We start from the raw sequence: 11,850 nt of genomic DNA on the forward strand, positions 1-11,850 counted from the left end.
AAGAACTTGGAATCTCCAAACAAGACAGAGTTGAAAACACCCCAATGGGGAACCTTTTATAAGCTTTCCTAGGGGGTGGGGTCAGGAGCTAGCTTTTCATTGGCCCTAAATTGCTCCATAAACGGCCAATAAAATCAAGAGTCGTTGTTGTTACGTAGCTATTACTGACAAAGCAAGGTCCCTACTTGGACCAATAGAAATGAAATACTTTTGGAGCCCTAATTTGCATAAGGTGGTTATAAAACGATCTGGCCCGCCCATTCTCAACTTTTTTTTTTACTCCTTCTTGAACAGTATTGTGTTTAACAATGCCTGAGCCGGCCAAATCTGCTCCCGCTCCCAAAAAAGGCTCCAAAAAAGCTGTCACCAAGGCCCAGAAAAAGGACGGCAAAAAACGCAAGCGCAGCCGCAAGGAGAGCTACTCCATCTACGTGTACAAGGTGCTGAAGCAGGTCCACCCCGACACCGGCATCTCGTCCAAGGCCATGGGCATCATGAACTCCTTCGTCAACGACATCTTCGAGCGCATCGCCGGCGAAGCGTCCCGCCTGGCGCATTACAACAAGCGCTCGACCATCACGTCCCGGGAGATCCAGACGGCCGTGCGCCTGCTGCTGCCCGGCGAGCTGGCCAAGCACGCCGTGTCCGAGGGCACCAAGGCCGTCACCAAGTACACCAGCTCCAAGTGAGCCCCTCCCGGGACCCGGCCTTCACGCCGTCTCCGGCCTCTGCTCCAAAGGCTCTTTTCAGAGCCACCCACCTAATCACAAGAAAAAGAGCTTTATTTACTTAACTTGCTCTCTCACAGTCTTCTCACAAAGTAAGTTACTTCTTTAAAGATCATAGACGATGGCACACGTAGCTTTTCAAATCTTCGTGACTCGGGGGTCCCGGCGCGTGACTGGCTTCCCTTTTGAACGCGGGGTGCATTTTCACGCTTTGCTGGGCTGAGTTTCCTAGGAGTCGGTTGTAAATCAGGATGTTTGGGAGTTTGCAGCGCCTTTGTTGGGGATATGCTTTATCGGTGTTATAAAACGAAGGGATTGCGGCCGGTCCTCTTAATGACCTCAGAACACAAGCCCGGGCCCCGCGAGTACTGCGCGACAGCCGTGAACGACTGGAGTCCTCCCGAGGGCTGGGAGCGGCCCGCGTGCGCGGTCGCCGGTTCTGCCCCGCGCTGTGGTCGTGTGCGGGCACCAGCCGCTCTGCGCACCGAGGGCGGAGCCCGCGGGGCCGCTTCCCAGCTGTCCCCTGATTGGACCGAATGAATATTCAAAATCCTACCGTCCTGGAGTTGGTAGACTGGGGTTTGCGGCGCTTCCTTCGGGGCCTTGAAATCCAGATCGTTTCCCCGATTTGTGGATCATTTTTGCATTAAATGTTCGCTTCGCTTGGAACGCTGCGTCCCCAGGTCTCTGCAACCCAGATACTGGTCATTTAGGTCTGGGATCAAAAGTCACCTCGCGGAGACCCGGATCAACCATTCAGGATGCCTCTGGTCCCTGCCCCTTTTAGCTTTCTCGTAACAGCCGTCTGAAATTGCTTGGTTTGTTTTCTCGTTTATGGCCTCTTCCCACAACCTGCTTGCAAGCCCTGGAAGACAGTGACTTTGCTGACCTGGTTCTGCACTGTATCTTCAGCGTCAACCAGTGCCTGGCAGATGGTGATTCAAATACTCGTTGAAAAAGTATTTGTTGACTTCATTTTTCCATCCCACCTCTTAATTGCTTCCTTGGACGGGTGGGTGTGGTTTATTTCCATTAGACGTATCTGGAGGCCCGGTGAGGACGAAAATGTTTCTGGAGTTCCTTCCTCAAGACTGTTCCTCAGGGCAACAGCTGGGAGGAGCCTGTGTTAAGATTCTTTTTGCCCCAAAGGAGATGTGGCAACTGTAGATTCTCCCTTTATGCTTCCCAGGTTCGAATAACTCTTTTGCATATTCTTTTAATTCAGAGCATTGGTCACTGGAAAGCAAAATTAGCCTTTCCCCACCTTCTCCTTTTCTGCCTCCCTTCACATCCTGATTCTGTGTTCTCATTTGGTTTTCAAGAGACCGACCCTATGAGGCAGGCAGGACTGCAGGGTTATTATTGTCCTTTTTACAGATGAGCAGTTAAGTGACTGGTCCACAGTCATGCAGCTAACATCGCCCACCTTTGTATCCTTAGATGCGAGCACGATTGCATTTTAGATTTATTTTGTGAAGTTAAAGGTTGTTGACTCTTCCCAAACCTTGATTTTACTGACAAAGACTGATGGTTATTCAACTCTGTTTTTGACTGAGGAGTTCTGGAGTTCATGGCAAAGACATCAGAAATCCAAACTGATTCCAGGCATTATCATGGGCAATAAATCTTTCGTCTCCTACGTGTGTGTTTTTAAACGTGTAGATGTTATTGTTATTAATAAAGTTACCAATTAATTTAAAAGCTTTGCTGGATTATTTTATTTGCAGCGTACTTTCTCAATAAATGAAAATAAACAGGTACACTCAACACTGGGTCTGTGAGGAAACTAGGTCCCTCTGACCTGGACATTGAATAAAATCATCAGCTGAACTCCTCTAGGGCTAAGAGAGTCTCTTCAGAGGCCACTCGTACTGCCTAAAAAAACAAAAAACAAAACCCAGCCGCTGTGGAGTCCCTTCTGAATCACACCACCTCTTGGCAACCACGTGCGTTTCAGAGCAGAATTGTGCTCCATAGGGTTTTCGCACTGAGACTTTCCAGAAGCAGAATCACTGGGCCTTTCTTCCAAGGTGCCTCTGGGTGGGTTCAAACTTTTCGATTAGTAGCTGAGCGCTTAACCATTTGCGCCACCCAAAGACTCCTGCTTAATGCTTAGTTATTGAAAAATACATGACCGCAAAGAAGAAACATTATAGACGAGAAGGGGAAATAAAGTCCGTAAAAACGTGTAGCTTCAGTAGATCCTAACAGCCGCAGGGCACTTACTGTGTACCAAGCAGCGTGCTAAGCCCTTTACATGTGTTGACTCATTTAATCCTCATAGGAACCTTACAAATTTTGTTGTTGTGTGCCGTCAAGTGGATTCCGACTCATGGCGACCCTATAGGACAGAGTAGAACTGCCCCATAGGGTTTCCCAGGGTCGCTAGGAGGCAGAATTGACTCAACAAGCAACAGGTTTGGGGTTTTTTTGGTTAGTCATTACGGTGGCCGATTGCCAAGTCTTTTCTCCCTCAGAACTGCTGGTGGATTCAAACCACTGACCAAGTGCCAAGCACTTAACCATTTTGCCACCGTGGCTCCTGCCTTATGAAGTAGGTACTATTATTATTGCTCATTTTACAGATAAGGAAACTGAGGCACAGAGAGGCCTCTCATCAGAAACTCCAGAGAATATGCCCCTACTTTAGTGCTTAAGGGACTTGAGAAAGTAAGGTCACTCTCTGAAAACCTAGACCCCCTCCCTGGATTTTTTGGGGGGGAATTTTCTAAACACCACCTACTTTATTCTCTTTGGAATGCGCTCAGGATTTTAACAGAGAGGAGGCTGGATGATGACTTAAGGGTTTGTTTACTGGTTTGCAGGCCTGGAGGGTGGGATTGGGGGCTCTGGTTCTGCATTCCAGAGGCCAGAGCTCAATTCAAGTTAGCTTGACCCGGCAGTGGCGAGGCTCTCCAGCTGGGATCCCTACACTAATGGGAGAGAGCTTTAGCTTCTGGTTGTGGGCGTCTCCTGGGCGTGGTGTTCCCGAAGAAGGAAGTTACAGTGAGGAAGGGGAGGTTGGTGTTTTCATTGGGCGAGGAGGTAATCAGTCAGAGATGGTGACATTCATCCTCCTAAAGAACCTCTTTGATTATTTCTTTCCGCTGCTCCAACAATTTTCCTGGCTCCCCACTTGCTTATATGGGGGTTAATAATAATGACAATTGTTATAATAATTGCTACTGCTTACTGAGCACTTAACTATTGTCAAAGAAAAAATGGCACCGAATAATGTTAAAACAGTTGCAAAAGGGGGGGAAGGACAATTGGAAGTGGGAGAGGGACACTGCAATAGGGGGAGACTATCGCAATGGGGAGTCAAAGACCCACCTCTCAGTTCTACTCTGACGAAGCAGAAGACTACAAGATTTAGGATCTTTAGGAGACCCTGGGGAAGGGAGAGGGAAATAAGGGATTCTCTGGTTAGGCACCAGGAGCTTTGTAAAGCCTTAGGTGAGCGGGGCCGAGAGATACTTAAACAGAGGAGATTAGTCAAGCTCTTTTGGTCAGTTCTTTGCAGTAGGTAAACCATTTTCTGGAACACACAAGGATTTGGGGATTTATTTTATCATTGCTGCTCTCCAGTATTGTGTTGTTAGTGGCCGTTGAGTTGGCCCCCGACTCCTGGAGACCCACGCACAACTGGTCCATTGAGCGGTGACTGCATTCGAGGTGCACTGGCAGGTGTAAACATGGTGTGGCAGAGGGGTCTGACCTCCTGGAACTTCACGAGGGGGAAGGAGAATCAAGATCAACAGCCCAAGGCTGATTCTCATGAGGCGAAGGTCAGACATGCCTCTATCCACCAATCTTGTTACCAATTCTGACACTAGCTGTCCCCCCCACAGGACTCTTTACTGCTGTGTTGGGTTCAATAATTTGTTGTAGTGGCCACACAGAACTCATAGACCATACTCAGTTATGGGGTTTATTAGGGAAGTAACAGGTTACAATTCAGGATCAGAAACAACTCAGGATACAGTTCTTAGGTCAGGACAGCTTCTTAGCTGTGCCCACAGTCATGCCTCTCTCTGGCCCTCGGCCTCTCAGCCCTGTGCCTTCTGCCCTGCTCTGGCAAGTGTTACAAAGCTCTTAACTCTGTCAGGAAGTGCCCACCCAGAGACACTCCACTCCACCAGCAAGCCTCCTGCCCGAAGGCACCCAGCTCTCTCGCTCCGTGGGTCAGCAAGCCTAGCTCTGTGGGCCAGGAAGCCCACTGCACTGTCTCCTGCCATCTGCTGCCAGCCTCCTGGTTCTGCTGCCTCTGCTGCCTCTGCTGCCACCATTTCTCTGTTGCCAGTTGCTCACCAGTCCCTCACCATCGCTGGTATTCCCGCTCTCTGTCTCCTTCGTCTAGGAAGTTCTCAATGCAGGGATCCTGGGTCCAAAGGTCACACTCTACTCCTGGCTCTTCTTTCTATGTTGTTGTGAGGTCCCCTTTTCTGCTTCTGGGATGGCTCATTTTAAGCCTAGCGGATGGCAAAACTGACCAATTCCCTCGTTAGGGTTCCATACACCTTATTTGCATGGTCCTATGCCCACAAGGGTGCCAGGCACCTTATTTACATTATTACCATCCAATCCCTTTGGTGGGCCACAAGCACCTCATTTGCATAACACCATCCTGCCATTTGGTGGGAGTTACAAAGACTATGACTAGAAGGGCCATATTAAGTAATTCACTGCACCACAGCTGGGGATTGAATTGGGTCTCCCAGGTGGAAGGCTAGAATTCTACCACTGAACCACCGCCCCCCCCCCACACCACCCATCATACAGCTCAAAGGCCACCTTTTAGCTCATTTCTCTGCCACCTTCTCTTTTTTTTAAAAAAGGAACTTTACTGAGATGTAATTGGTGTATAATAAACCACATATTTAAGGTAAAATTTGCTGAGTTTTGATGTATGTATACACCTATGAAACCATAAAATAATGAACATATTGATTTACGAGTTAAAATTGGAGCCATTATTCCCTGTCCTTGAGTATACAGAATGGGACCTAGCTGGAGCTGGACTCACAAGGACTCACAAAGACACATCAGCTGGGCCCTGAAGTATAAAAACAATAGCTAGGACAATCTTGGAAAACATCTTTCAGGGAAACTTTCACATAAACAAATCATAAACAGAGCACAAATAACCCACATACTTTCCACTCTAATCTTTTTCTATTAGCATTTAGTGAATAGAAAATTTGTTGGACCAATGAGGACCGTCCTGACTGTTGTTACTGAAACTTGTACCAATGTTTATTAAGAAAGACAATTCAAAATGTAGGATCACAGTGATTTCGCCACTCTTTGAAAGGGTGAAGCTTTTAATGACCTTACCCATATGTAATGTTAATATATACTGACGATTCTGTAACATTCTCTGGACTCTGCAGACATGTCTCTGGCAGCATGGCTGTCTGTTTCCCACTTTTGTCTTTCTGAATATATGCCAAATAAAATCTTTCTTTTTGCTTTGCTATAACTTTGTGGTGACTTTACCCTAGGACAATATCCATCCCCCCGCGGAGTTTCTTACTGTCCCTTCTTAAACTCTCCCTCCACCAATGTCATCCTTTACCCCCATCTCTGTCCCCAGGCAAACACTGATTTGCTTTATATCATTATAGATAGTTTACATTTTCTAGAATTTTATATAAATGGAATCATACGGTGTATACTCTGTGTCTAGCTTCTTTCATTCAGATGAATTATTCTGAGGTTCATTCATACTGTATCAGTAGTTAATTTCTTTTTATTGCTAATTTCCATCCATGGCATGGCTGTACTACAATTGCTAATCCATTCATCGGTTGATGATCAGTTAAATTGTTTCTAGTCCTTCGTTTACTGTTTAACGGGCTCTGACTGTTTCACGGTGGCTCTGCAGATGAATGAGACAAACATTCTGCTCTCAAACCCGTTGCTGTGGAGTCGATTCTGACTCATAACGACCCTCTAGCACAGAGTAGAACTACCACGTAGGGTTTCCAAGGAATGCCTCGTGGATTTATAACCTATTGGTTAGCAGCCGAGCTCATAACCACTACGCCACCAGGGCTCTGTCTGCTCTCAGGCGGGCAGGAGCTCAGATGGGAGAAGGAGCCAGGGTTTCACTCGGTTCTCGTAGGCTCAGTACCTCTCTAATCCAGTCTGTCCTGCTGACCGAGTAATCTCTCTAAAGCACAGATCCGACCTGATCACCCTCCCTGCTCATAACCTCCAGTGGTCTGGCTCACGGCCTCAGCTTGGCCTTGGACAGAAAAGGTAAATGTAAAACTTTACAAGCAATTCTTACACCTACCGCATTTGGTTTCACAATGCGCTCTGGTAAGTCCTGCTCCTTTAAGAGAGAGGCTAACATAGAAGATGGCAGGAACAGAACGCAGTCCAGGCCGGGCGGTGTTTAGAGGGCAAGGGGGTGAGTGCGGCAACCTGAGGTCACATGGGTGGGCAAAACCAGATGTCGCAGGATTAGACCAGATGTGTGTAAACTGACTTTAAAGAACCCGATGAGCTCCTGGGTTGACCTGTGTACACGGAATGGAGCTGAAACGCACCGTAAACAGAAAAGCTAAAGTCTCAGAGGCCGCTGGGGCAGACGGCACCCTGACCCTTAAATGGGTGTCTAGTCAGTGCAGTGGGGCTGCCTTTAAGGTGGGAACGGCTGCATCAGGGGATCCAGGCTGACAGGAGCATGGTGATCACGTGCCTCCATGAGTTGCGAGTAGCTTTCTCGTCACAGTTTGGCCTCCTGTGCTGATCTGCCTGCGTGCAGCCAGTGGGCATGTCCGTGAACCTGAGCGTGCGTTCTCTGGATAGACAGTTAGCATTTCTCATCAGACGTTCAGAGCATGGGTTCTGCAATCAGGCTGCACGGGATGGAATCTCAGTGTTTTCACTCACTAGCTCCATGGCCTTGGACAATCTCCTTAATCTTTCTGTGCTTCATTTTCCTTATCTGTACCTTGGGGATAATAAGAATACCAGCGATTTAGGTTCTTATGAGGATAAATGTGTCCAAGCACTTATACCTGAGCCTGGAAAGTATGAAGCCGTGTCAACACTATGGATGATGATGATTATGAGTAAGGTTTATGCATCTGTTTCTTGAGAGTCTAGTCGGTAGGATCCAGCCCCGCAGAGCCCTCTGTCTCTGGTCTACCCACAAGATGGAATTTCTGAGGACCAGAGGCTGGAATGGGGTGACCACAGGCCTGGATGGTCGTCCTGAGGACCTGAGTGGGTGGCCATTAACTCAGTCTCCTTTCCTACCTCTTCACACTGGAGTAAAATACAAGTACAAACACCTGTCCAGCATCTGAGACAAAATCCAGGTAGTGGAGGAAGAAGAGAGGTGATAGTGATCAAAGAAACGTAAACAAAAGTCAAAATTCGGCCATGCAAAGTCTGGTCATGAGCTTCCCTGCACCAAAGTCAAGCAAAACCTCCCATAGGCTGGACAGGAGCGTCATCTGGTAGGAAGAGGCAGGCTAAGACACCAGGACACCTAACTTTTTACTCTGAGGGGTCATGAGATTCTGAGGGGGGGCTGTGAGATTCATAATCAAATAATAAATTGGCAAAATTTAAAGGTTTGCTAATACCTAGTCTGGAAACCCTGGTGGCATAGTGGTTAAAAGCTACAGCTGCTCACCAAAAGGTCAGCAGTTCGAATCCACCAGCTGCTCCTTGGAAACCCTATGGGGCAGTTCTACTCTGTCCTATGGGTCTATGAGTCGGAATCGACTTGACAGCAATGAGTTTGGTTTTTTGGTTAATACTCAGTCCTGGTTAGGTTTAAGGAAATAGATTAAAAACAAAAAAGCAAAACGAAACAAAAACAGTTGATTCAGCTTTATGGTGACCTCATGTGTTTCAGAGTAGAACTGTGCTCCCTGGCTGTGGTCTTTCAAAAGTAGATTGCCAGGCCTTTCTTCCGTGGCACTTCTGGGTAGATTCAACCTGCCAACTTTTCAGTTAGTGGCTGAGCTCTTAACCATTTGTATCACCCAGGGTCTCCTCGGGAAATAGATAGGTACTCTTATACACTGTTAGTGGGAGAGGAATTTGGAGCAAAATTTTGGTGGGTCATTTAGAAATAATATCAAAATTCCCTTTTCATATAAAAACAAAAAGAAAACCTCTAAACAAAAAAATCAAAGATACTTGCATAAGGATGTTAAATAGCAGGTTTTTTTTTGGAAAAAAGCATTTTTAATTTTTGATAATTGAGAAAGTAAAACATATCGTGATGGTTAAGACTGTACGTCACCTTGGCTAGGCCATTATTCTCCGCGTTTTAGCAGTTGTATAATGTTGTGATCACCCCCATGATGGAATCTGCAGAGTGGTACTGGCGGAGGCGGGGCCTGTGGCAGCTCACCGCTCTGGCAGTTTCATCTCTCTGCCTTCCGCCGGTTCCCTTCTGCCTGCTCGCCTTGCCAAGGTTTTTGGCTTGTTCCAGACTCAGCAGCTGCCTCTTGTTGTCTCACTTCCGGTTCGTGGGACTTGAGCTAGCAGCTTACCTGTTGATCTGGGAATTCATCGAACTTCTCAGCCTGCAAACAAGAGTCCGGTTCCCCGACCTGCCGACCTTGGGTTCGCCAGCCCCTGCAGCTACGTGAATCAGCAGAAACCTTGTGGTCTTGTCTGCTGATCTTGGAATTCATTGACCTTCACAGCCTGTGAGCGGGAGCCCCTCTCCGACCTGCCGACCTTCGGTTCACCAGCTTTTGCGGCTACGTGAACTGGGAGATGCCTCTACCCTGATCTGTGGACTTGGGATGTTTTTAGCCTCTCCAATTGCGTGAGCTATTTGCTTGATATAAATCTGTCTGTCTATATATTTATACGCTTTACTGGTTTTGCTTCTCTAGAGAACCCAGCCTAAGACATTTGGTACTGAGAGTGGGGTGCTGCTCTAACAGATACCTAAAATGTGGAAGTGGTTTTGAAACTGTGAATGGATACAGCAGTGGCAGCAGCAAAGGACCAGCAGCAGCAGAGAATCTGCAACAGCAGAGAAGAGGCAGTGGCAGAGAACCAACAGCAGCAGAACCAGGAGACTAGTACAAGACGGCGCTGGAGCCGACCCACGGAGCGAGAGAGCTGAGTGCCTGTGCACAGGAGGCTTCCTGGCAGAGTGGGGTGCCTCTGGGTACTTATCATCGGAACTACAGAGCTTTGGAACACTTGCCCCAGCAGGGCAGATGGGGGCATGAGGCCCGAGGAGCCAAGAGGCCAAGAAACCAGAAAACAAGCTGAAGAGACAAGGGACACAAGAAGCTGAGCTGCCTCGGTCTCAAAAGGTATGGCTGTGACCTCAGGGGTTTCAAAGGGTGGAGCCATGGCCTCTGGTGTTTCTAAGGGTGGAGTTGTCACTCCGATGGAGTAGGAGAATGGTGCGCCTAAAGCAAAGGGAGCAGAGTTATTGTCCCAGTGGGCCTGGAAGGCGGAGCTGAAGCCCAGGGCCGAGGGGCCTCTACTCAAAATCCAGAGGCTGTAGCCAATACCTACAGTCTGGAGGGCAGGGCTATGTCTAAATTGTCTCAAGAGAACAGAGGATTATTTTCAAAGCCTTGAGGGCTAATGTAATGTGTTCTGCTGACTTGCTTGGTGCCTGTTATCCCTTCTTCTCCTCCAGTTTCTCCCATTTGTAATGGAAATGTCTAGCTTGTGCCTGTTCTGCCATTGTACCTTTGGAAGCAGATAACTTGTATTTTAGATTTCACAGATGAAGAGGAATTTTCAGATTTTGCACTTGGAGTTAAGACTTTTGCTATGATATGATGAGATGAATATGTTTTGCATGTTGCAAGGATGCGATTTTTGGGGGGCTAAAGGGTGGAATGTCATGGATTGAATTATGTCCTCCCAAAAATGTGTGTATCAGTTTGGCTGGGCCCTGATTCCAAGTATTATCTGGTTGTCCTCCATTTTGTGATTGTAATTTTATGTTAAAGAGGATTAGGGTGGGATTATATAACACCCTTACTAAGGTCACATCTCTGATCCAATGTAAAGGGAGTTTCCCTGGGGTGTGGCCTGCACCACCTTTTATCTCTCAAGAGAGAAAAGGGAAGGGAAGCAAGCAGAGAGTTGGGGACCTCATACCACCAAGAAAGCAGTGCCAGGAGCAGAGTATGTCCTTTGGACCCGGGGTCCCTGCGCGGAGAACCTCCTAGTCCGGGGGAACACTGATGAGAACAAGGCCAACAAAGAGAGAAAGCCTTCCCCTGGAGCTGATGCCCTGAATTTGGACTTTTAGCCTACTTTACTGTGAGGAAATAAACTTCTCTTTGTTAAAGCCATCCACCTGCGGTATTCCTGTTAGAGTAGCACTAGATGACTAAGACACACAGACATAAATAGATGCCAATGAACCCATGATCCAGCTTCAACAGTTATCAACTCAAGGCCATCCTATGTAATTTTGAAGCAAATCCCAAAAACCATAGTACTTCATTCATAAATATTTCCTTAGGTATCTCTAAAAGACAGAGACTACAATACCAAAATCACAACTAAAACAATTAACAATAATTCCTTAATTTATCAAGTATCTAGTTACTGTTTAACTTTTCAATTTTAATCTACATGCAGGGGCACATTAACCAGTAAGGAAGGTACGCACGGGCGTACAGTAAGCAAGGTACACACGGGCTTAATTGTGTTTCCTTACTAATCTGTAATGCACAATTTCACATGGGGTTCACCATGTCATGTGGTGAAAAACAGGTGAAATTGTGCACTACAGATTAGTAAGTGAGCACAAGTAAGCCCATGCATATCTTGTTTATTGGGTAATCCGTCCTTGTCTACATGTCATGCCTCTTTAAAATTGTTTTTTGAGTCTGAATCCAACTAAGTTCCACACATTGTGATTGGTTGATATGTCTTTTAACTCTCCTTTAATATATATTCTCTGTCCATTTCTTTTTTTTCTTGTGATGCATTTGTTGAAGAAACTGGATTGTTTTTACTGTAGAGTTTTATTAACACTTGGGTCCTCCAGCTTTCTAATTGTTGCCACATTATCTGGGGTAAAGTGATAATCTCAGTGTTGTTTTAATTTTCATTTCTCTGATTTTTCCTGAGTCCAAGCAACTCTACATGAGCTTGA

At 46.7% G+C, this 11,850-nt stretch overlaps 2 protein-coding genes across 2 annotated transcripts in view; one reads left to right on the forward strand and one right to left on the reverse strand.

The window, feature by feature from the left end:
• Positions 1 to 11,850, reverse strand: part of LOC101357936 (histone H2A type 2-C-like) — a 26,223-nt gene that overhangs the window by 477 nt on the left and 13,896 nt on the right. The window lies entirely within an intron of this gene.
• On the forward strand, positions 81 to 832 carry LOC101357429 (histone H2B type 2-E). The gene has a single exon (XM_004389604.2). The coding sequence runs from the start codon at positions 309 to 311 to the stop codon at positions 687 to 689; it is 381 nt and encodes a 126-aa protein (XP_004389661.1). The 5' UTR covers positions 81 to 308; the 3' UTR covers positions 690 to 832.

Source organism: Trichechus manatus, unplaced genomic scaffold (assembly GCF_000243295.1).
Source record: "Trichechus manatus latirostris isolate Lorelei unplaced genomic scaffold, TriManLat1.0 scaffold00250, whole genome shotgun sequence".
In the NCBI taxonomy this organism is placed as follows: Eukaryota; Metazoa; Chordata; class Mammalia; order Sirenia; family Trichechidae; genus Trichechus; species Trichechus manatus.

What these genes read in the sequence shown, in the direction of transcription:
- LOC101357429 (XM_004389604.2), top strand. Translation starts at nt 309, where the DNA reads ATGCCTGAGCCGGCCAAATCTGCTCCCGCTCCCAAAAAAGGCTCCAAA.